Consider the following 25,885-nt stretch of genomic DNA (forward strand, 5'->3'; position numbering starts at 1 on the left):
AACTGGAGACCCTTTTTGAGATATAACGTGTAGCTGTGAGTTTTTAACCTACTTTTTGTCCCCTATCAGTATTAGCAGAATCTGGGATTACAAACTGGAACTCCTGAGAGATGGGAGGCGCTAATGTTTGCTGATGCAGCCTGATAACAGAAGGATCCCCTCTCCATCTCCTCCTAGAAAATGCTACAATTATAGGTGGGCTGTGCCAGAGAGGACCATGCGTATATCAGATTTGTAATCCAATAAATATTTTTGATTAAAACTAAATTGATTTGTGTATTTTTGCTTGTGTAAGCATTTTGATTTTGCTACATTGAATTAGGAAATGGATTATAAATGGTTTTCTAAGCAATATTTGTTAAGCTGAAAAGGAAGAACTATTCACTCCTAGTTTATTAAAGATGTAAAGTTAGAACCGGTCAGCCTGTGTACACCCTCCAAACCAACCACAATACCTTTATGGCAGGGATGCTCAAACCTGCGGCCCTCCAGCTGTTGTAAAACTAGAACTCCCACCATTCCCTGCTGTAGGCTTTCCGGGCATGCTGGAAGTTGTAGTTTTGCAACAGCTGGAGAGCCGCAGGTTGGGCATCTCTGCTTTATGGTATCATGATGTGGTTCCCGATTTAGGTTCTTGTCTTCTTTTTTCTGACTTCTGAATGCACTAAATAAGTGTTCCTCAACTCCAGTCCTCAAGGCTCACCTGCTGGTCAGCTTTTCAGGATTTCCTTAGTATTGACATACCCACAGGTATTCATTCTCTGGGATTTTCTCAAATCATGACCGGCAGGTGGTTCCTGCAGACTGGAGTTGAGGAACACCACTAAATGATCTTTATTCCTTGCTTCCATCATATACTAATGAGCCTTTTCAAGTCAAAGAGACAGTCAAGAAACTACTGCCCTGAAATCATTCTAAATGCCACCTAAACCCAGCCTCTTCTCCCTTGACTGATTCCCAGTATCTCACGCTTGTGCAGTTGTGTTTCACTGTCAGCGTAACTGATAAACGCCTGTACTTCAAGGAATTTCTTAAAATTCATTTTGGGTCCGAGCCACCAAATTTTTCATAAGCTTGTGACTAATACTAATTGTTTAGTGTTTGTGCATTTCAGTATGTGATTAGAAATGTTTTATTCCTATAAAATCATACTTGCCAACTCTCCTGCAATATCTGGGAAACAGGGAAATCTGAGCACCATGTGCCCCTCAATACTTACCTACTGTAGTTCCTGCAGTCCTCGTGACCTGGGTGCCCCCTGCAGACAATATCTTGATGCTATCGAAGAGCAAAGAGGACTCTGCAGCATCTATAATTATTTAAGGGGTCACATCTGGAGTCTGTATTCATTTTGGGCTGTAGTAGGGGTGGTGCATATAGTAAACAAGTGGTGCCATTGTTAGAGTCTATTAGATCAGTGTTTCCCAACCAGCGTACCTCCAGCTGTTGCAAAACTACAACTCCCAGCATGCCCGGACAGTTTTTTGTTGTGCGGGCATGCTGGGAGTTGTAGTTTTGCAACAGCTGGAGGCACACTGGTTGGGAAACACTGTAATAGATGTCCTGTCTGGACAGTATGCATGTTATGGGGTAACTACTAGATCAGTGGGACCTCCACTGATCATGATAGTAGGCTGAATATGGAGACAGGTCAGGCATGCACACTGCCCCTCCATTCATCTCTATTAGGGTTGACACCCAGCTGGTATTGTAATTTGTTCTGAGAGTCGGTGCCGGTATTTTTAATTTTTTATAACCTGCAGTTATAATTGGCGGTATATTTTGTAGCATCCTCAGTCTCCCACAGTATATGTGCTTCACACACCAGACACTACTATTCACTAAATGAAGTACCGCACTCCGTATTGGCTGGTGTCTGCAAGGACTTTGTAGTCGTAACAAAATAGTAGAGAATTGCGGCACACAGCTTCTTAGATTTGCAATTATTCAAGTTTTAATCGTATCACTTTACATCAACATGATCCAGTTACACGATCGGTGAGTACAATGACCGTATGTTTCGGCCAGAATGGCCTTCTTCAGCGGTCAAAATCTATAATTAAAGTAACAGAAATAATAAGTGACTTGACACTACTGACATCAATCACGACCTCAGCGCTGCGCTCTGCAGTCTGTGTACAAGTCGGACACTAGCAGCATCTTCAGAGCTGAAGGACCTGTGATGACATCACTCATGTGACCCCCGTTTAGGGGCGGAGCTAAGCTGTGCAGAGGAGTCCTGCTGAAGACCTGTCTTGGCAGTATGTAAGGAGAAGGGAAGACACAGATTCAATGTAAGAGACAAGGAAATGCTGGGAGCTGTAGTTACCTGGTCTTATGCCTCCTCCCTGTATTGTCATCTGATATGGACACACTGGTAGTTGTAGTGCTCTTTTCTTATACCTCCTTCTGTAATGACGTTGGATACTACATAATAATGGCTTGGACATGCTGGGTGTGGTAGTCCCATCCTCTTATACCGTCTACTGTAATGTGCTCTTCTTCATAATAATGGCCCAGACCTGCTGGGAGTTATAGTCCTCTCCTCTTGTACTTCCTCTTGTAATGTGTTGTGAACTAAAATTATAATGGCCTAGACATGCTGGGAGTTATAGTCCTCTCCTCTTATACCTTATATTACATAATAATGGTCCAGGCATGCTGGGAGTAGGGTTGTCACCCGGATGGTAATTTAGTGTCCCTGCCGGTGACGGTAATTTTTTTTTCTACCTGTAATAATAATTGCCGTTATTTTCCTATATGGACTCCTGCTTCTCCCCTCACTTGTGTTGAGAAAAAAAAAGCTGCTCTAGCCAATCATTTTCATGTCAGTTCCTCTCTAACCCTGGTTTCACACCTAAGCGTTTCTCAAACACGCGTTTTTTGTAATAGTAAACGCGCGTTTGAGTGATTGACAGCAGTGTTGTCCAAAGAGTCTATGGCCCAAACGCACCAAAAAAAGCTCCTGTACTTGTTTGAGCGTCGGACGTTTTACAGCGCGTTCAAACGCGCTGTAAAACGCGAAAATGTGAACCAGCCCCATAGGGAAGCATTGGTTTTCATGTGTTGCGCGTTTTACAGCGCGTAGGAACGCGCTGTAAAACGCTCAAGTGTGAACTTAGGGTAAGGGCTGTTTCACACGAGCGAGTCCATTGCGGGAATCACGCTCCTGGGTTGAGTGTGATCCTCCGCTCTGGACTTGCAGGAACGCACGTCATTATCATGATTTATAATGCTATGTGTCTCTGCTTGACCTTATTTCTACAGAGTCATGCCTCATGCACACGACAGTATTTTTTCACGGTCCGCAAAACGGGGTTCCGTTGTTCCGTGTCCGTTTTTTCTTCTGTGTGTCTTCCTTGATTTTTGGAGGATCACCAGACCAGAAAAGTGAAAAAATAAATCTAAGTCAAGTTTGCCTTGAAAATGATAGGAAAAAAACGGATCACGGACGCGGATGACAATCTTGCGTGCCTCCGTGTTTTTTCACGGACCCATTGACTTGAATGGGTCCGCGAACCGTTGTCTGTCAAAAAATAGCACAGGAAACACGGACACGGATGACAAACGGTGCATTTTCCGAGTTTTCAACAGACCCATTGAAAGTCAATGGGTCCGCAAAAAATCACGGAAAACGGAACGGACACGGATGCACACAACGGTCGTGTGCATGAGGCCTCATACTGACAGCTTTATGTCACTATAATTCTGTGGAAAAAAGCCCATGCAGAGACGCATAGCATTATAAATCATGATAATGCCGTGCACTCCTGCAAGTCCAGAGCGGAGGATCACACTCGCACATGGAGCGTGATTCCCGCAATGGACTCGCTCGTGTGAAACAGCCCTAAGGCTACTTTCACACTTGCGGCAGAGGATTCCGGCAGGCAGTTCTGTCGCCAGAACTGCCTGCCGGATCTGTCAAAATGTATGCAAACTGATGGCATTTGTCAGACGGATCAGGATCCTGATCCGTTTGACAAATACATTGAAATGCCGGATCCATTCATTTTTTTCCACACTTTTTGCAGTCTGAGCATGCGCGGACCGCAATGCCGGATCCGTTTTGCCTGAACATAGGGCATTCTGGCAAATGTTCTAGAATTTTGAACGGACATAAAACCATAGCATGCTGCGGTATTATCTCAGTCCTGAAAAGGCAAAAAGACTGAACTGAAAACATCCTGATGCATCCTGAACGGATTGCTCTCTATTCAGAATGCATGGGGATAAAACTGATCAATTCTTTTCCGGTATTGAGCCCCTAGGACGGAACTCTATGCCGGAAAACAATAACACTAGTGTCACAGTGTGAAAGTACCAAGAAGTTAGGTGACGGTTTTGTTTTGTCTATAAACTTCATGTGCCTCAAGCAGCCACCTTGTGAAGTTGCAGAGTCACGTGACGTGCAGAGGTCACGTGGGCTTGAAGCAGGCGCCGGATGTACTAGCCGGGTAATAGCTACACGCCATGCGCTGTGGTAATACACGTTTAGCAGTGTAGTAATAACTAACCCTAAAGGGCGGTGTTTTAGGGTGAGGCGCAGGGTCAGCGTCTAAGTGGAGGCTTTCAGTGTCACGTGACCGCCGGGACGGCGCATGGCGTTTAGACACTACCGTTAGGGCGACGGCATTGCGCGTCAGAGCACTTCCGTCCTGGAACGGGAAATGACGTCACGACACTGAAATGTGTGGCCGCCGGGAAGGAGTAGAAACGATCGCTCGCGTATAGTAAGTTATAAAGCGCCCGCTTTACGGCAACGATGCGGGTTGTGTTTGTCTGGAGCCTGATGGGCCCGTGTTCACACTAGGCCTAGTGAGCGCGCAGGCTGCGCGGTGACCTGCACGATGTCTCCCGGTAATGGGGCGGCGGTGCTCTGTGCGCCCTACATCACAGTCAGGAGCCGCCAGGCTGGGAGGTGTCAGGTGATGGCCATAGGGTGTGTTCAGACGCAGGGTTTCAGTGCGGATTCGGGGCCGAAATGAAACCCGTCTGAATCTGTGCTGAAAGCACCGCCCATTGTTTTCAATCTGCTCCTAGTTCATGCGATGGAGGCTTTTTGCCACATGGTTTTTCAGACTGCCCCAAGAAGATACCAGTCCACTCTTGGCGCGGTTACCGCCTGCGCCTCTTGGCTCCATTCAAAATAGAGAGCGGATCCGCACCGTTAAATGAGAACCTACGGCAGAGACCTCCGTATGAGGCCTTGTTTTATGAGTGTACTTTCTAATGGCTCCATTTATAATTGCATATAACATAGTGGGAAGCTGGGGGAAAAAACTCCAAATGGGGTGGAAATGCGAAAAAATAAATTCTGCCACAGTTTTAAGGGTTTTGTTTTACAGCTTAGTGGTAAAACTGACCTGTTCCCTTCATTTTCTGGGTCAATACAATTAAAATGATAGCACATTTGTATCGTTTTTCTTGTGTTTTAATACATAAAAAATAAAAATTGTGAAGAAAAAACTTAAAAAAAAAATATATCTTTGTGTTGCCGTAACATTTTTATAGTTACATCGCCAGTGCTGTGAGGGCTCATTTCTTAAATAAAGATCAGTAGGTTTTAGTGATACCATTTTGGAGTGTGTATGGGCTTTTTGACCAAAAAAAGACAAATTGAGTACTTAAATGTATTTCTTTTCCCCAGTTATGATGTTCACTACACAGGATAAATACGTTATATTGTCTATTTTCACTTTTTTTTAATTTTTTTTATCCCCCCGAACGGAGGCAACCTGATGCCTCCTGAGCGGATCTTTTCCATTCAGAATGCAAACTGATTCATTTTGGAACTGCTTGTGAGAGCCCTGAACGGATCTGACAAACGGGAAGCCAAAACGCGAGTGTGAAAGTAGGCTAAGCTATAGGGACAGAATATGGCTATGGAAAGAAAAACGTTTTTCCAAAGTTTTATTTTTCAGCCTTAAAAGAGAAGAATATAACTATATCAATGTGGTGTTGCAGTAATCGTACCGACCCAGAGAATGACCGGAACATGCATAGGGAATGCAGCAAATACGAAACAGAATTGCGTTAGTTTTTTCCCCAATTCCATCCCATTTGGAATGTCCCAGCTTCCCACTATATTGTATGCTACAGTAAATGGTGCCATTAGAAAATACAACTTGTCCTGCAAAAAACAAGCCCTCATACAGTTGTGTGACCAAACACATAAAATGTATGGTTCCGGAAAGGCTGAAAGTAAAAAAAAAAAAAAAAAAGATAAGCTGCTCCCAGAGATGTATTGATAGCAACTTTTTTTTTCTCTCACCCCCCAGTGAGTAAATGTTTGTGGTTAAGTGGATAGCTATACCACAGGACATCAATATCGGAAGGTCATCCGTGTAAAAGTACCAAAACACCTCTTTAGAGGGGCACTTTATCTGTCTTCAGCATTCTTACACTGAAGGTGCTGGATAACTGTATGATGCAGAGGCTCCTCAGCCTGCCTCTGGTCTCCCTGCCTTCTTACCGTTGCATGATCTTCTACAGGATCATAATGACAGCTTTATGTCACAGTGATCCTGTAGAAGGTCAAGCAGAGGCACACAGCATTAAAAATCATAATATCGTGCGTTCCTGCAAGTCCCAGAATGGAGGATCACGCTCACACATGGAGCGTGATTCCCGTAATGGACTTACTTGTGTGAAACAGCCCTTACGGTCTCATTCGCACAGTGAATGTCAGTGTTTTATTCGGTGATTTCCATCATTGATTGTGAGCCAAAAACAGGAGCGAAGCCTCCCCAGAGATGATAATGGACAGATTTGAACCTGTTTTGTACAGTGCTCGGCTATCGTCACCGCACCCATGGAAATTAATGGAACGGCTGCGCACTTTCCGACCAGCTGCTCCATCCATTTCAGGGTATGGGGCCCCCGTTCTCGTAATCAGTGGTAGTCCCAGCAGTAGGACCCCCACCGATCTGACAATTATCCCCTATCCTGTGGATAGGGGATAACTTTTTATAATTGGAACACCCCTTTAACTGACAGCAGTTCTCTTTGGTCTTCACTTCTTCGTCCCGACTCAACAAACAGAAAAAGCCTTGGAGATGCATGCTCAACCAATCACAACCATAGCCGTGACTCGCCTCAGCCAGTGATTGGCTGAGCAGGCATGTCCTGCTTAGCGAGAAGGTACCAGAAAGTGGGAAGTGGGAAGTATCAGAGCGATAACAGCATCATGGGATTAAAGGGGTTGTCTCACTAATGCAAATGGCATTTATCATGTAGAGAAAGTTAATACAAGGCACTTACTAATGTATTGTGATTGTTCATATTGCATCCTTTGCTGGTTTGATACATTTTTCCATCACATTATACACTGCTTGTTTCCATGGTTTTGACCACCCTGCAATTCATCAGTGGTGGTCGTGCTTGAACACTACAGGAAAATGCACTAGCGTATATGCGCTCCCATGGTTCCGACCACCAGAGAGGCCGACACTTTTGTCTGCAGTGTGCAAACACGACCACCACTGCTGGATTGCTGGGTGGTCATAACCATGGATACGAGCAGTGTATAATGTGATGGAAAAATTAATCCAGCCAGCAAAGGAGGCAATATGGACAATTACAATACATTAGTAAGTGTCTTGTATTAAAGGGGTTATCCGAGTCATTTTTTTGTTCTTTCTATGTTCCTAACTAGGCAAATGTAACAGCTTTCCAATTCACTCACTTTATCTCCGGTGCCTGGTTTCTCAGATTTCACTGAGGGTCACATGACCTGTGATGTCAGCTTCTCTCCCTGCTCTGATAAAGGTCGTTTACAAGCCTGTAAACAGACGTCACTGTGCTGGCCACGCCCCCCTTCACTGCCGTCTACTCTCTGCTAGGATTCTTAACCCCTTCAGCTGCACAGCTCTGCAGGTAGTGACAATGCTGGGCACTGGAGCAAAAAGGTAGGGGGAAGATTCTGTGTGTATTAGGCTACTTTCACATTTGCGTTCAGAGTGGATCCGTCTGAGACGGATCCGCTCATATAATGCAGATGATGGATTCGCTCAGAACGGATCCGTCTGCATTATATTGTAAAAAAAAGTGTGAAAGTAGCCGCAGACGGATCCGTCCAGACTTTACATTGAAAGTCAATGGGGGACGGATCCGTTTGAAAATTTAGCCATATTGTGTTAAATTCAAAAGGATCCGTCCCCATTGACTTACATTGTAAGTCTGGACGGATCCGTTTGCCTCCGCACGGCCAGGCGGACACCCGAACGCTGCAAGCAGTTGCCCAAACCATTCCAGACTGATGCATTCTGAGCGGATCCGCATCCACTCAGAATGCATTAGGGCAGGACGGATGAGTTTGGGGCCGCTTGTGAGAGCCTTTAAACGGAACTCACAAGCGGAGCCCCGAACGCAAATGTGAAAGTAGCCTTAGCAGTGTCATTATACAGGTGGGACATGAAGTTCTACACTTACAAGTTGCTGTTTTCTTCCAGCACTCAGGGCAGCTCTTGTATCCACTCCCTTAGCAGTGTCATTATACAGCTTGGACTTGTAGTCCTACACATACAACATGCTGCAGAGTCTCCCAGCAGGCAGACATGTCACTCAGGGCAGCTCTTGTATTCACTCCCTTAGCAGAGCAGGGGGAGGGGCAGACATTGTTTTTATTGCATGTAAACAAAGGGCCAGAAAAGAACCAGGGAAATAAGGATATATATATATATATATATAATTTTTTTTTTTTTTGCATAAAACTTGCTTAGCTCAGTTATATATCAGATTTTCCGTGCTATATTATTATTTTTTTATAACTCAGACTTTAACTTTCTCTACATAATAAATGCCACTTGCTGAAGTGAGACAACCCCTTTAAGTGAGTGGATTTTATTTTATTTTTTAAATAAAGGTTTCACCTGGAATCTGTCCTCTGGGGCTTCCGTATATCACAAGAACGGCAGCCTGTGAATAGAACAGCAGACAGGCATGTTTGTCCGCCACTCTGTTGGACTGCCAGAAATAGCCGAGTACATGGGGAAGTTAATTTAATGGGACAAGGGAATGTGTCATCAGAAAGTGACCTATTGTTTAAATTATGTTTTATGTTTAACATGGTATTAAATTATTTTTTATTTTATTTTCATTGTTAATGTCTATATTTAAAGAAAAAACATAAAATCCTGCCGTTTCGCCTGGCCACTAAGCCTAGTAATAGGCGCCACTTCATGCTCTATACAGATGACTTTCCTGCAGTTACCTGCTTATCTGTCATTCTAATCCTGCCTCTAATGTTATCACCTCTGTGTATAGATAAGACAGGATCCACTATTCACAGTGGGTGATTGTCCGAGGTTATGTATTCTTTCCTTGTACAATGACCTCTGCACAGGTCACAGAGGTCCATTCCTGACCATTGTATCTATGGACCATGGGGCTGCTATAAAGTAATTTTCTAAATGCTGTTGAGAACAGCTCATGCAAGATGGCCACCCCCATAAATCCTCTTCAGGAAAGAGAAGAAATAAATCGGCAATCAAAAAATAAAAACAGATTAGGAGAAAAGGGATGTGTCACTATCTGGTTTAACTGGCAGATACAAATTTTGGTGCCACATTTTAACCCATTTTGTCCATTATTTTTCTGTAGTGTTAATTTACATATTTTATACGTCCATTTAGTAGTATGTGCTTATAAGTTCTAGGGATGAGCGAAGTAAGCTTCAGATCCTAGATCCAAAGTCGCTTTGCTTGATACTTTGTTTTATTGCTGTACAGAGATCTGTCTCCATTCAGCATTAAAGGGTATGGGCTCCGGCGGGGAAAATTAGTTATCCCCAAAATCTCACAGGACTTCGGTGAATAACTTCGGGATTAGATTTTTCAACTTGAAAACCATTTTAAAACAGGTATCCGAAGTCTGCTTCGGTACTGAGGTATCAGTCGGTACCAAAGCCGACTTCGGATACCTGTTTTAAAATGGTTTTCAAGTTGAAAAATCAAAGGACGATGTTATTCACCAAAGTCTCGCGAGCCTTCGATGATGACTAGGGATGAGCGAGCTTGTGTTGTCAAGTTTGGCGTCCAAGATTTGAGTCCTCTAATAATTCCGTTATGGATTCCGCTACCACGGACCATAAGTTATGATCTGTGGTAGCAGAATCCATAACTGAATTCCTAGATAACCCGATCCTTGTACACCATAGCCCATACATTTTAATGCTGTATGGAGCCGGATTTCCGTACAGCATTAAAACAAAGTTTTGAGCGAAGCGTCTTTGGATCTTCGCTCATTCCTACTAAGGCTACTTTCACACTATCGTTTTGGCTTTCCGTTCGTGAGATCCGTTCAGGGCTCTATAAAGCGGTCCAAAACGGATCAGTTTGCTAATACATTCTGAATGGAAAAGGTTCCGCTCAGAATGCATCAGTTTGCCTTCGATCAGACTCCATTCCGCTCTGGAGGGGGACACCAAAACGCTGCCTTAGGCTGCGTTCACACGGGCGAGATTTCGCAGCATGTTCTATATTCTGCGTTTTTCACGCAGCCCTGGCTCCATAGAAGTGAATGGGGCTGCGTGAATAACGCATTGCATCTGCAAGCAAGTGCGGGTGCGATGTGTTTTTCACTGATGGTTGCTAGGAGATGTTGTTTGTAAACCTTCAGTTTTTTATCACGCGCGTGAAAAATGCATCAAAACGCATTGCACCCGCGCGGAAAAAACTGAACAACTAAACGCAATCTCAGACAAAACTGACTGAACTTGCTTGCAAAATGGTGCGAGTTTATCTGAACGCACCCTGAACGCATCCGGACCTAATCTGTCACGCTCGTGTGAACTCAGTCTTAAGCGTTTTGCTGTCCTCCTGACGAAGCGGAGCCAAACGGATCCGTCCTTGCACACAATATAAGTCAATGGGGACAGATCGGTTTTCTTTGGCACAATAGAAAACGGATATGTCCCTCTTTGTTTTTCAATGGTGTTCAAACTGATCTATCATGGTTATAGAAGACATAATACAACCGTATCCGTTCATGACGGATGCATGCCGTTGTATTATTGTAACAGAAGCGTTTTTGCAGATCCATGAAGGATCCGCAAAAAACGCTAGTGTAAAAGTAGCCTAATGTATGATTCTATAAAAAAAATATTTTTTTAAAGCTTTTTTTCCTACAGGTCAGAATGTCAGAAACTGTCAGGATAGGTGCTCTTTCAGTTGCTGTTAACTCACGATACCTTCGATTACATTTTGCAGGATTGGGCATTCCTGAGGGAGGAGCTGCTGTCATTGGTGTCGAACGGGGTCTGGCTTATCTGAACTTCACCACGTGTGTAGATGCGAGAGTGCTGTTCGATCTTCTGGCCGAGCCATAAAGGATTCCATAGTTTATATTTCTCCTAGCTCTACAGCAGAAATGGAGTGGTCCAGGCAAAGCTATCCAACTTCATTCTCTAGTAGAAGTCGTTCCCCTGAGGATATGAGCCTTGATCGACGAAATAGCATAACGCATTTGTATTTGCGAGTTCAAGTCACTTCTGGAATTATAACCACAAACTCTGTCCGAAGATACTTTTCAGGGCTTGATATTGCTGATATATTATCCTTTAAAGATAACCATGCATTAATTGATGGTGGTGCATTGGTTAAATTTTATAATAGTTCTGATGCCTATGAGGGCATGAGAAGATACAGATATAGTAATAGTAAGGCTATACATGTGATGTGGTCTAATGAAAAAGAGTGGGTAAGATATGGTGGCAGAGTTCATTATGATGAGGATAACCTTTCTTATACATCAAGATATGAAAGAGAAGAATACTATTCAAGATCTCCAGAAAGGTTTCCTCATTCATCCTTTAGGGATTCTAGTTCCAAACAGTGGCATTCCAGATCTCTGCAAAGATATTCGCGATCTCAGCAGAAGTATAGTAGGTCACCAGGGTGGCATTCTCGGTCTCCTCTTAATCGCTCCAGGTCACCACGCTTGCGTTCTCGATCTCCTCACAGGAGATCTAGGTCTCCCCGAAGGCATGAAAGGTCTCCACAGAACCTGTCAAATGAGCAAGACCCAATATATGACGGAGACTTTCACGTGCATGTGACAAACCTGAACTATGACACCGCAAGAGAAGATTTGAGGAGGTGGTTTTTCAGCCTGGTGAGCAAAGATCACATTAAGTTTCTGTATGACGAGAAGGGCCGCAGGACAAGGGAATGTTTTGTTGTCTTCAAAAATGAAAAAGATTATAAAAAAGTTCTCAAACTCGACAAAGTTATGTTTAAGGGACGTCTTTTGTTCATATCTCCCATCTCCAAATCAAGCATGAGAAATTTGCTTACAGGAAAGAATGTCTTATTCTCGCATCATTATTCCAAGGGGAGATGCCTTTATTTAAGAAACTTTCCACCAGCTGTGACAAAAAGTGACGTTCTGAAGTTCTTTGCTGGCTTTTCCCTCAATGAAGAAGACATCTCCCTGCTGTGCGACAAAGATGGCATTGGCCAAGGGGAAGTAATGGTCAGCTTCTCTTCCGAAGAAGACCTAGAGAGAGCTGAAAAACTGCACCGTAAGAAGTTCAAGGACAAGGAAATAAAACTGCGAAAAATTCCTGTGGAAAAATTGCCAAGTTTCTTCTATGTAAATTCCTTAAGCCTGATGCCTGAAGATCCAAATGATTGTGTAACCCAGGAAGATGATTTATATGATGAGGATGACGAACTGGAAAATGATATGCATGAAGACGACAACATCCCAGATGAGGATACAGGTTTCCACCAAACAGAAAATACTAATGAATGTGTTGCTCAGGCAGATGACTCATCTGATGATCCCACTGTCCTTGTAAATGACTCACCTGATGATCCCACTGTCCTTGTAAATGACTCACCTGATGATCCCGCTGTCCTCGTAAATGACGCACCTGATGATCCCGCTGTCCTCGTAAATGACGCACCTGATGATCCCGCTGTCCTCGTAAATGACGCACCTGATGATCCCGCTGTCCTTGTAAATGACGCACCTGATGATCCCGCTGTTCTCGGAAATGATGATCCTGATGATCCCGCTGTCCTTGTAAATGATGCACCAAGTACAGAGTGCATTTCAAATGAAAATGCTGTACAATTAGAGAATAAAAATGCCATCCCAGAAGGTCCAACTTCAAGCGATAATGACTTGGGACAATGAAGAGCAGGGCTGAGGGTGAATATTTTTATATTTTAATAAAAATGACACTGTATGGTTCTAAAATCCCTTCTTAGAGTAAGTGTGGAAAAATTAATGCGAAGAGTTGATCCCCAGTGTATATTAGGCCCTGTTCATATCGTGTCAGAACTATACTTCAGAGGTATACGTTGATGCATCAGAAATATTCTCCAATGTATACCTCTGGTATATGCCTCTGTATAGCCAGTGGCATACACCGTCCATTGGCCACCATATTAACAAACTGTATAACACACAGTCAGGGACACTTGCCAAGAGTGGCGTTCCCATATACCAGTCTTGATCCCCTGTGTGCCGGAGTGAGATGCTCCTAATTTATTAAGAGGCAGATGCCTATTAACAAATTAGTCACATCTCTGGCACTCTTTGCAGCAGGATCTGAAGTAGATTTCTGCTATAACTTATTAAATCTGGCAGGCTGCCACTTTAGAAGAGTGACAAGAAGTTCTAAAAGTCGCCAATATAACAAGCGGAATAAATTATGACTTTTTAACACCTCAATAGTGGTGTAAAAACTTTAGTAAATGCCCCTCAGTATGTTCTTGTGCTTACGATATAGGAAAGCACATTCTGCTGCGCTTCGCTGTACAATTAAAGAAGAAAAAAAAAGTTATGCAGACACACCCTAGTGGTCTTGAGATTTTTTTTTTTTTGGCCTCTGTTACGTTAATTTGGGGGGGGGGCATAGGGATAAACAAGACAGACACTGTGGACATAACCTTAGAGATTGATATTTTTTTTTTTTTTTATGTTCAAGTGTACATTAATACCAAGGCTGGTTTCACACGAGCGAGTCTCATGCTCTGGACTCGCAGCGTGCGTATCAGACAGCTCCCGTCCTGAACTTCCAGCAATGCCGGGGTCGCAAAGCATTATATTGATTCATGATACTATGTAACCCTTAGAGGTCTGGAATGTATTTGATAACACTGCCAGCATTACATTAGTGTTATATAATATATTCCAGAACTGTAAGGGTTACATAGCATCCATCATAAATCAATATAATGCTATGCGACCCTGGCAGTTCTGGGAGGTCAGGCCGGGAGCTGCCGCATACTAACGCTGCGACTGCGGAGCATGACACTCGCTCGTGTGAAAGCATCCTAATTCTCCTGGCACATTTCTTGTAGACTACACTCAACCAACATCTAGGTAAGATTTTTTGATGTATTATAACTGATAGTAAAACCACATCACTGTCCGATTGTTGTCCGATATTGGTATCGGACAACCGTGCAGCTAGCAATTATTATGTAGCATAAAGGTGTTTTCTGGTCCCTTATAAATGGATGGAAAAGTGCTTTAATAACTATGAAAAATTGTATTACGGCAATTTTTTATTTATTTTAAACATGATGGGTGTTGTAAGTTTGAGACGCAGGTTGGGAAATCTTGGCCTTTCCCATGCACAATTGCTGTTTCTACTGTCACATTCAACATATCCTCACATTTCGGCAGCTTTCACACAGCTGAGTGTGGTCTGTGTGACGGCCAAGTTTCCTGGACTGACTGTGGCTTATCTGACCCACACACATTGCGTCATATCGATCTATGATGAGTTCCAGCGCGACCACTGGTCTACTATCAAATGCTCACAGCATCATCTTAGTATGGGATGCAGTTAGTGCGGCTCACATGAGCCATGGTCCTTCCTGGAAAAGTATCCCACACACAGCTATGTGAAAGCCAAATTACCATGTCTAGGGCCAGATTTAGCAGACTTATATTAGTAATTTTCCTTTATCCCATTAGTCAGCTTTGAAGTATCACAAAAGCTACATAACCCAATTGCACATACTTTTTTTTTTTTTTTTTTTTGTAGATGCTTCAAAATAGGCTTTTATATTATAGGGAATATGGAACCAGTTTTATGCTCCCCTATGTGAGCACAGCTTAGGCTCCATTCACACATCCGCAATTCTGTTCCGCTTTTTGATGAACGGAATTGCGGACCCATTCATTTCTATGGGGCCACACTAAGGGCTGCCCGGATCCAGAACTGCGGATCTGGACTTCCGGGTCCGCAATTCCGTTCCCGAAAAAAATAGAACATGTCCTATTCTTGTCTGCAATTGCGGACAAGATTAGGCATTTTCTATTATAGTACCAGCGATGTGCGGTTCGCAAAATGCGGAACGCACATTGCCGGTGTCCGTGTTTTGAGGATCGGTGTATCCGCAAAACACATACGGATGTGTGAATGGACCCTTACACTGGTGACAGAGACTAGATTGAAACCCTGGGTCACTTTTTATGGTCCAGTCATTTTGTTAAACATCCAATTGAGCACTGGAGTCATCTCCATGCAGTGCACAAGCTTGGGAGTCTTCATATTCATCAGCTTGCTATACACTATATAGAAAGAGAACTGTCAGTCATCTGTGGGAGGGCATAAAATAGAGACCCTGATCGAAATGTTGGGTCACTTGTTACAATTGACAAATGTTCCAAGTTCTGGGGCACATAATTTTTTTTTGATTTTTTTATTGACAGTAATATGTCGCTTGCGGTTTTTGATGCAGATTTTCTGCAGATCTCACCCTTGCCTTAAAGAGTGTGAAATCCGCACAAAGAATTGACATGCCGCAGATTTCAACATCTGAATAGCAGATCGATTTCCGCATAGAAAAAAAGTTACGTTTACAAGAGAGTAGATAAATCTCATATAATTTGCTGGTACTGCATTATGCTGCAGTTTTTCTGCACAATTATCTGTGCAAAAAAAAACGCAAGTAATCTGCCTTTAAGGCGTTTTCTGAGACATTTCTACTGATGATCTATCCTCTGGATGGGTGATCAGTATCTGATTGGTGGGGTTCTGACACCCGGAACCCACACCGATCAGCTGTTTTGAGAAGGCATTAGTGCTTGAAGTAGTGCAGTTGCCTTCTCGCTGCTTAGTCTAGGCCAAGTGATGTCACATTTTTCTGTCACATGGCCTAGGCGCAGCTCAGCCCTATTAAAGTGAATGGGGCTGAGCTGCGATACCAAGCACAGCCGCTATCAAATGGAGGGTACTGTGCTTGGTGAGCTGAGAGAAGGCACATCACTCACAGGAGCGCTGGTGCCTTCTAACACAATCCCAGGTGTCAGACCCCCATCAATCAATATTTCATCAGTAGAAAAGTCTCAGAAAACCCCTTTAAAGGTATTGGTCAACCCCCACGACAATATTAGTTCCCATCCATGCTGCTTCCGTTCTCTTGCACCTGTGTAATTACGTTACATACATCTCTGCAGCCATTCACTGTTCTTAGCACTGACATGTCCCCAAGCAGCACATGACCACCTACGTTGCTCTTTTAGGGCTTCTTTCCATATATTTTTTTCGACCACTTAGTCCAGTGAATGGATGCAGCAGTGCACATAATGACGTTTCCCCCTTTCGGAAAATCCATAACATGACATGGGCTTTTTGGAGGACTGTGTTGAGAAATATTGCTCCTTTTTTATATTGCTTTGAGACTAGATGCCTATTGGGGCACCTTTTAATGCAGGAAGTCAGAACAAAAAACCAGGACACTGAATACTTAGAATGGCCAGTCACATGTCACTAGGGTACTAAAAATGTTCACCTTGTGAATCAAACATTTTCTTTGATGTATTAATATAATTGTTGCCCAGTTTATTTTGGATGTTACTGTTCCTTTAAAGATATTTTTGCTTTCCTTTGAAATGATGAACCTTTGTTGATAGATGTCTGTACAGTGCATGGCCTAACTAATAAATGTGTTTTGTTATCAGTGCAGCTTTGTTCCGCGATGAGTGTGTCGGGGATATAAAGCAAACGGCTTTATATAAAAGAAAGGATCAAAGAAAAAAAAATTAATTGATTAGTGATCCTCGAGGTGGACATATATAACACCTCCAAAAAGAGTTTGATCGGTTATTTAATTATATTGTGCAATCAGTAAAACAAGGTACAAGCATCTATGCAAAAATATAAATGATTTATTATACAATAATTTAAAATACAATCAAAGATTAATCAATGTGAAAGTCAATATTCTGCAATGATACATAGTGATATGCAGTACCCAAAATTCACCACTAGATACAGGTACCAGCCTATACACAGTTCCTCTCAGACAGAAGAATATAATACAATCCGCCTCGACTACAATTTTTAGATATAAAAACTCAATGTTAATAAAAGATAGGAACCCTTGCTCTGCACCCAACTATGACAAATCTCAGATAATGGGGTAGCAATATAAATTATCAAGCCTGGTATTGACTATGGAATGAAATTATTCCAATCAGAGAGTTTCCTCTTAAATCAATATTTGATCTTTTATTCAGCAATATGCATCTTTGCTGAATATTAACAATATTGGCATAACGCCTTTTAACACTAAGCATCCGCACTAAGCGGGAAGTTGACTAAATATCAGGCTATTAATTTATATCAATACTACATGAAACAAAGTTCTACATTACCGAGAATACAGATGATGTGCAGGGACTAAGGGAAGTCAGCACTAAGGTACGATCTGGTCATTAGGATCTTTCTCCTGGGTTTTCTTTGTTTCTCTGTGTTTTCTCTTTTTTTCTTGTTGGAGGTGGTGGTGGTGGATCCTCTCCTCGTGTGTGTGTGTGTGTGTGTGTGTGTGTGTGTGGTTTATGATCACAAACTTATCATTTACACACCTTCCGAGTTTGGAGTTTTCCAATCATTATCGGCTAGGCATGTACATGTGATAAGGGAGGTGATGTCACTACATCACCCAAAATGCACTTTTGCTACTGTTGTAGTGTCACCTACTCATACCTAGGTGGCACTGTTGTGTAAGCTATTTCCATCATACTATAAAGAGTTAACTACGCAAGTCTGACTTCATCTTGCATTCTATACACATGACTTCTGGAACCTATATTAAAGCTATAGGGATTAATTCTGACACTTCTTACCAATTAAGGATAGACTTCAAGGTGCCCCTTAAATGTTTTACACACTCCTAAATAATAATATGAATGAGCCTTGTTTTCTCACAGAGATATCTGTGCCTCCTCTGCTACACCATCTTTACAGATACTCATTAGCAAAGTCCATACCCAAACTTTCATCATCCTATAATAGGAATATATGTGTTCCTAAGAATATTTGATAACAAATACATAAACGTCCTTAATAATACATAACAATATAAAACAATACATACAGTACAGACCAAAAGTTTGGACACACCTTCTCATGCAAAGAGTTTTCTTTATTTTCATGACTATGAAAATTGTAGATTCACACTGAAGGCATCAAAACTGTGAATTAACACGTGGAATTATATACATAACAAACAAGTGTGAAACAACTAAAAATGTCATATTCTAGGTTCTTCAAAGTAGCCACCTTTTGCTTTGATTACTGCTTTGCACACTCTTGGCATTCTCTTGATGAGCTTCAAGAGGTAGTCACCTGAAATGGTTTTCACTTCACAGGTGTTACCTGTCAGGTTTAATAAGTGGGATTTCTTGCCTTATAAATGGGGTTGGGACCATCAGTTTTGTTGAGGAGAAGTCAGGTGGATACACAGCTGAAAGTCCTACTGAATAGACTGTTAGCTGCTTTTTTTTCTTGCCATAATACAAATTCTAAGTAAAGAAAAACGAGTGGCCATCATTTTAAGAAATGAAGGTCAGTCAGTCAGCCAGCCGAAAAATTGGGAAAACTTTGAAAGTAAGGGCTATTTGACCATGAAGGAGAGTGATGGGGTGCTGTGCGAGATGACCTGGCCTCCACAGTCACCTGACCTGAACCCAATCGAGATGGTTTGGGGTGAGCTGGACCGCAGAGTGAAGGCAAAAGGGCCAACAAGTGCTAAGCATCTCTGGGAACTCCTTCAAGACTGTTGGAAGACCATTTCAGGTGACTACCTCTTGAAGCTCATCAAGAGTGTGCAAAGCAGTAATCAAAGCAAAAGGTGGCTACTTTAAAGAACCTAGAATATGACATATTTTCAGTTGTTTCACACTTTTTTGTTATGTATATAATTCCACATGTGTTAATTCATAGTTTTGATGCCTTCATATTCATGAAAATAAAGAAAACTCTTTGAATGAAAAGGTGTGTCCAAACTTTTGGTCTGTACTGTATGTCTTATTGGTTTTCTTATACAAAACTAAGGATACTACCTTAGGTAGAAAAGATGGCACTGGGCGAACCACCACTTTATCCTGATGGAACACCAAAAAGGGCTCCTTGCAAGAAAGAGCCGCCAGTTCTGAAACCCTCCGGATAGATCTGATGGCCACTAAAAAGGCAATTTTCCAGGAGAGCAAGCGAAGGGAGACCTCTCAGAGGTTCATACAGAGTGGCCTGGAGTGAACCCAGACCTAAGTTCAGGTCCCAAGAATGCAAGGGGGGACGATAAAGAGGCACTGTGTGAGCCACCCCCTGCATAAAGGTCTTGATCGGACCTAACCCGGCCAGGGGCCTCCGGAAAAAAAATGGACAGGGCAGAGAACTGTCCTTTCAACAAACTAAGCGCCAGACCCAGCTCCAATCCGGACTGCAGAAAGGCCAGTATATTAAGTAGGAAAAAACGTCTGGGAGGAAGATCGCGCTCCTCACAGAAGCGCAGGAAGGACTTCCAAGTCCTGTAATAAATCTTGGATGAGGAGGGTTTCCTGGCTCTATTCGTCCGAATGACCGCATCAGAGAAACCCTTCTGTCTCAAAATGAAGGTTTCAATAGCCACGCCGTTAAACGTAGTGTATCCAAATTCTGGTGGAAGACTGGACCTTGTGAAAGGTCAGCCCTAATTGGAAGGTGCCACGGCGCATCCCCTAGAAGAAGCATGAGCTCTGAATACTAAGCTCGGCGAGGCCAGTCTGGAAAAATCAGGATCGCCTGGATGTTCTCCATCCTGATTCTGCGAAGTCGTCCCATGGCGCCATGAGAGCATCCACGCCGTGTGCCTCGGGATCCCTTGCGCGAGAGAAGAAGCACGGGAGCTTGCGATTGTGCCTGGACGCCATCAAGTCCACGTCCGGACATCCCCACCGGAGACAGATAGCCTCGTACACCTCCTGATGGAGAGACCACTCCCCCGGGTCCACCGTCGCCCGGCTGAGAAAATCCGCCGTCCAATTGTCCACTCCCAGAATGTAGGCCGCAGATATCACCAGAAAGTGGTCTTCCGCCTACTGCAGAATCTTTGCGGATTCCTTCATCACCGCCAGGCTGTCGGTCCCCCTTTGATGGTTGATATAAGCCACTGCCGTGGCATTGTCCGCTGAAAGGACCTGGTGTGGAACTGAGCGAATGGGACTGCCTCGAAGGAGGCCACCATAACCCCCAATACCCGCATAAAATTGCGGATTGACGTACAGCGGCGCTGGAGTAGCAGGCGCACCGACCGCTGGATGTCCAGTCTCTTGTCCTGTGGTAGGCGTACTAATGCTGCGCCCGAATCCTGCGTCATGCCAAGGAATATGATCTGGGTGGTAGGATTGAGGGAGGATTTCCACAGATTCACTATTCAGCCGAAGCGGGAGAGAGTGTCCAGGGTGATCCGAAGACTTCCCTCGCGAGTGACTGTCGGAGCATTGATCAGGATGTTTTCCAGATAAGGGAGAAGAGTAATGCCTCTGGACCGCAGAAGGGCCAGGAGGGGAGCGAGTACCTTCATGAATGTCCGCGGAGCTGTCGCCAGGCCGAATGGCCTGGCGACGAATTGGTAATGGCACAACTGAACAGCGAAACGTTGGTGAACAGCTGCGATAGGGACGTGCAGGTAGGCGTCCTGAATGTCTATGGACGCCATGAATTCCCCTTTGACCAATGAAGCAACCACGGAGTGAAGGGATTCCATCCTGAATCGTTGAATCCGGAGGAAGCGTTTCACCACCTTGAGATCCAGCACCGGACGGACCTCGCCCTCTTTTTTGGGAACCACAAACAGGTTTGAATAAAAATCTGTAAACCTTTCCTTTAGAGGCACTTGAAAGAATACTGCAGCCCGAACTGGATCCCTGGGGGGTTGTGAGAGGAAAAAGCGGTTGGGAGGGATGGATTTGAATTCTATTTTGTAACTCGAGGGCTTAAAAGATGGCTTTTTGCGCTGGTCCTGTGTGGGAGGTCTGGCTGCCGAGGTCCTGTGTGGGAGGTCTGGCTGCTGGACAGGTGCCAGAGAACCTCCGAAAGGACTGATAACGGGAGTACGAAGCTCTAGGACGAAAATAAAGTTTTGCCTCGGGTTGTGGAAGATGTGTGCTCTTCCCACCCGTCGCTTCCGATATAATCTTATCGAGCTGGGAACCAAAGAGTCGAGACCCGGTAAAAGGGAGGCTCAAAAGCGAGCGCTTAGAGGAGGAGTCTGCCACCCAGAGCTCCTGGCGAATAGAGACTGCGAGAGCAGAAGAGCGTGCGACCATAGTACCAGCGTCCAAAGCGGCCTAGCAGAGGTACTTCCCTGCCTGCGATATTTGGACTGCCAAGGATTGGAGCTCCGCAGGTGGGAGATCCGCCGCCAGGTCTTGGTGTAAGAGGAGGGCCCACTCCGAGACCGCCTTGGCCACCCACGCAGAAGCGAAAATGGGTCGCAGAGCCGATCCACTGGCCGTAAACACAGACTTGGATAGCGATTCAATGCGACAGTCCACCGCGGAATAGCTGTGTTCTTCGCTAGGTGAGCGACCAGTGTATCCACCTTCAGGGGAGAGGACCATTTTTCCACGCATTCAGCTGGAAAAGGATAGACCTGGCTGTTCCCAAGCTTTTGGTACAAGCACAGAAAAGTCGTCGTGCAAGGGAAAAGGTTTAGGGGCCTGCTTCGCTCGCAAAAATGACACCCGCTGGTGGCTGGCGGAGGGAATGTCCTCCTGTACCTGGAAGGTGTCCAGGATAGCAGATACTAGACTATCCACCATGGATGCAATCTGTGAGGATTGCTTCGGATTCATCTCCGCATCCGAATCTACAATCTCCCCCTCCGACAGCGCATTGCCTAGGGAGGACACCTGTGAATGGGAACCTGGAGGAGGGGGGATGTTGAGGCGTCAGAGGAGGAATGGTGACCTGCTCTGGGACGCTTGCTAGGAAGCCTGCTTCTGGATTGTAAACTTTGAGATGGTGTAGACTGCAACGGTGGCGATTTATCAACCAAACGAGCCAATAGAGAAAGGGTGGAGTTGGAGATTTTAGAAAGGTATTCCACTGCCTCGGACATGGCCCTTGCCCAGTCAGGTTCCAGACAGCCAGAATGGTCCTGTACTTCTGTGGGCTGTAGAGGGGAGGGATGGCTCTGTGCGGGCGCATGGCATGCAGCACACAGAAATGTAGCCTGCCCACGAGGGAATTTTACCATGCACGAAGTGCAGGCATAGGTGGCCCTGCAGGGTGCCTGAGGGAAGGTATTGGCCGGGTCAGACATGTGTGCCACAGCTACACTACGCTGGAGGGGGTAGCGATGTTCCTACCAGAAATTGCGGTAACCCAGGTCCTGTATCTCACCAACGCTGAGAAGTGCCAAGCAGAGGAGGGGAGGGACGCTGTCGCGGCGAGAAAGATAGCCCCTCCCGGACACTGACAAGCTTGACCGGAGAGAATTGCCTCAATCCACACCCCCTGAATGTTCGCTCTGTATTGCCCGATCAGGGAAAACCAAAGGTGAGTGCCGCCGTGACTGCAGGAGGAAGCGGAAGGTGACCCCGCCAGAGTACTACGGCAGAAGTTAACCCCCGCATGACTAGTGAGACATGGCCAGAAACACTACCCCCTCTCCAGGGCTGTATTGGGACTTATGAGGGGAAGGACCGCTGGTGGTACATACTCACTCGTCTTCACCCTTCCTTGTCAGACCAGCAGTGCCACCTCTACGGCCACTGGCACCGAAATGGCAGGGGACCGGGCAGTAAAGGTTTTGAAGTAGGTGGCCGTCTTGCTGGCAGGAAGCAGGGGAGCACTTGTCTTCTTGGGGGAGGCAAGGCGGTGGGACAACCGACACCGGCCAGCCTCCCGGGGAGACAGAGCAGCCTTGTTACTCTGTGTCCTTGAACCTGTGAGAAAAGAGATTAAAATTAAATAAATCACAGAGCCACCCTGCTAAGCAGGGAGGTCTGCCTCCTACGACACTAAGATAAAAACTAATAGCTCCTCCCCTGCCAGCTATACCCCCTCCAGCCTGGAGAGAGCATAACAGTTCTCAGCCTAGTGTCGCCTCCTAGTAGCAGCAGCAAGCTATACTCACGGTCCTGTGTCCCTGTCACGGTGGGTAGGATACAAGATACAGCAATAGTGAAGGAGATGCACAGGAATGCTGATCCTCCAAACAAGGGTGCTCACAGTCCCACAGTGTCACCCCACTGTTGAATAGAGTAAAAAATTATAGATAAAAAGACTGGGCACACCTAGGATATGAGGACAAATGCTTTAATTAGTAAATATTCTGATAAAACAAAGTTGAATCAAATACAGTAAAATAAAGTTGAATAAAATTACAATAGGGTATGGACCTCAATCTGGATTAATTTAGGACATTCAACAACAGTACTCTAAATTGTGAAAATAGCAGCAATATGAAAAACAAAGTGCATTAGTAACAGTGGAGGTGGTAGCGGTTAAAGATAATATAGTCTATAGCTACCGCAATAATAATATATCCACTTGAGGGAAAATAGATAGACTCTGTTACTTTGTAGCATACATAATGTTTGTGGATCCACCTGTGAAGAATAAGATAATTTCTAGCCAGCACAGTCCTAAGTTAACCCTCGATGTATCCAAAGAGAGGGGGATTTGAAGTACCGTCTGTAGAGTCCTTCAATATAGTATTTGTTGGATACTAATACACTGTGCACTTCGTAATCAGTAGATGTTTGTGAATGTGTCCTCGGCACTAAGTGCACACCATATACCTAACCCGGCGGCGTCCCGCTAGCAATCAGGGTTTAGGTTAGGGTGGTGTGCCAACCTTGGCTGGATTACTGTACCGGTTTTATAAATAAGAACGGTCTTACCGGTATGTTGGATCTCCGTTCTCGACTGCGGATGAGTTCTTCTGTCCAGGAGAGGCTTGCTCAGGTTAGTTTCTTCTGTTAGGGAGATATCGTCTTCACCGCGTTAGATGTTTGCTCCACGGGTTTAGCTTATACAAGCGGTGACGTTTTGCTCCCTTCACCTTACGAGCTAGAGCTTCTCACTGGTTTGTCGCGATGTCCTTAGGTAGGTCCGGAGATGTGGTGCACTCACATAGGTTCGGGGGTCTGACCAGACGCGTTTCGGGGTTGGGGTATCCCCTTCCTCAGTGGTAACCAGACCACCCGAACCAGCTCTCTTTTATATCTCAAAAGGTGTTGGTTGCAAGACCCGAAATGGATTCCGTTCCGGAAGTCAGCTGATTTTCTTTATCGTGTGTAGTTATTTGGGTTTTCATTTTATTTAGTCTGGCTAGGGTAGTTATCTGCACAGGTCATTGCGCTAGTGTTTTCACTATGTCACTTATAATAGATTTATAATTGTCTTCTTGCTGCAACAACCGCAGTTGTGTATATTCTTGATATTTTTGCGTTTCCATTGCGTTATAGTATGCCGCTTCACCTTCCACAATTTGTTGGGGTATAGTCTATATGGTGTAGTATATTATTTATCAGTCATGAGCTTTTGTTCTCTGATACCAGAAATTGGCTAATGCACATAGTGTGGAAGTAGACATATAGGGATAGACAATGAATATAAATAGTGAATAAATAAAAAATGATGAATATCTAAAAATAGTGACAGATAAAATATTAAAATATTAAAAAAATAACAATGGTGTTTCTAATATAGGTAATATCAATTAGAGATGTAGCCTAAAAATATTAATATTCATGTAGCCTAAAAATATTAATGTTATCTAGTGTTCAAGATAACATTATAAAAGTGCCTTTTAATTTCATTTAATATAGCACAAGATTAAGAATTATGCAGATGGGCATATAATGCCTTATAGGCCACAGTTACACAGACATCGCTAATATTGAAAAATATGCAGAAAAAAGCGTCGGGAAATTCCCACAGTATCGGATTGCAGTAGTGGGTCTCATCTTACGATATTTGGTTATAAAATATTTATTTTTCAATCAGTAAATCAAAAAGAAATTTTTTCTTTAATTTTTTATTAAATAGAATTTTCTGTTCTAAATTTGTAGCTGAAGATATTAGTATTATATTGTCAGTACAATTATATAAGTATATTGTCTGCAGGAGTTTTTATATTTATTTTTATATTTATTATTTATATTTATTATCGTTAGGTTTTTAAAAAAATTTTTTTTTTTTTTTTTTTTTTTTTTTTTTAGACCGTCTCCACAAATATTTATATCTAAAAAAAAAAAAAAAAAAAAAAATTTTTAAAAACCTAACGATAATAAATATAAATAATAAATATAAAAATAAATATAAAAACTCCTGCAGACAATATACTTATATAATTGTACTGACAATATAATACTAATATCTTCAGCTACAAATTTAGAACAGAAAATTCTATTTAATAAAAAATTAAAGAAAAAATTTCTTTTTGATTTTCTGATTGAAAAATAAATATTTTATAACCAAATATCGTAAGATGAGACCCACTACTGCAATCCGATACTGTGGGAATTTCCCGACGCTTTTTTCTGCATATTTTTCAATTTGTCACCATCACCTCTCAGGATCGCAGGATGGTGATTGGTGGGGTAAAATCACACCACCATCACCATCCTGACCCGAATCACCCGG

The 25,885-nt window shown here is 43.6% G+C and overlaps 1 protein-coding gene across 1 annotated transcript; it reads left to right on the plus strand.

Annotated features, from left to right (window-relative positions):
• The first annotated feature begins 4,600 nt into the window (after positions 1 to 4,600).
• On the plus strand, positions 4,601 to 16,928 carry RBM12B (RNA binding motif protein 12B). Its single transcript, XM_044294064.1, has 2 exons — positions 4,601 to 4,730; positions 11,208 to 16,928. The coding sequence occupies exon 2, from the start codon at positions 11,368 to 11,370 to the stop codon at positions 13,138 to 13,140; it is 1,773 nt and encodes a 590-aa protein (XP_044149999.1). The 5' UTR covers positions 4,601 to 4,730; positions 11,208 to 11,367; the 3' UTR covers positions 13,141 to 16,928.
• Positions 16,929 to 25,885: the final 8,957 nt, after the last annotated feature.

This window comes from Bufo gargarizans, chromosome 5, assembly GCF_014858855.1.
Source record: "Bufo gargarizans isolate SCDJY-AF-19 chromosome 5, ASM1485885v1, whole genome shotgun sequence".
NCBI classification, from domain to species: Eukaryota; Metazoa; Chordata; class Amphibia; order Anura; family Bufonidae; genus Bufo; species Bufo gargarizans.

What these genes read in the sequence shown, in the direction of transcription:
- RBM12B (XM_044294064.1), top strand. Translation starts at nt 11,368, where the DNA reads ATGGAGTGGTCCAGGCAAAGCTATCCAACTTCATTCTCTAGTAGAAGT.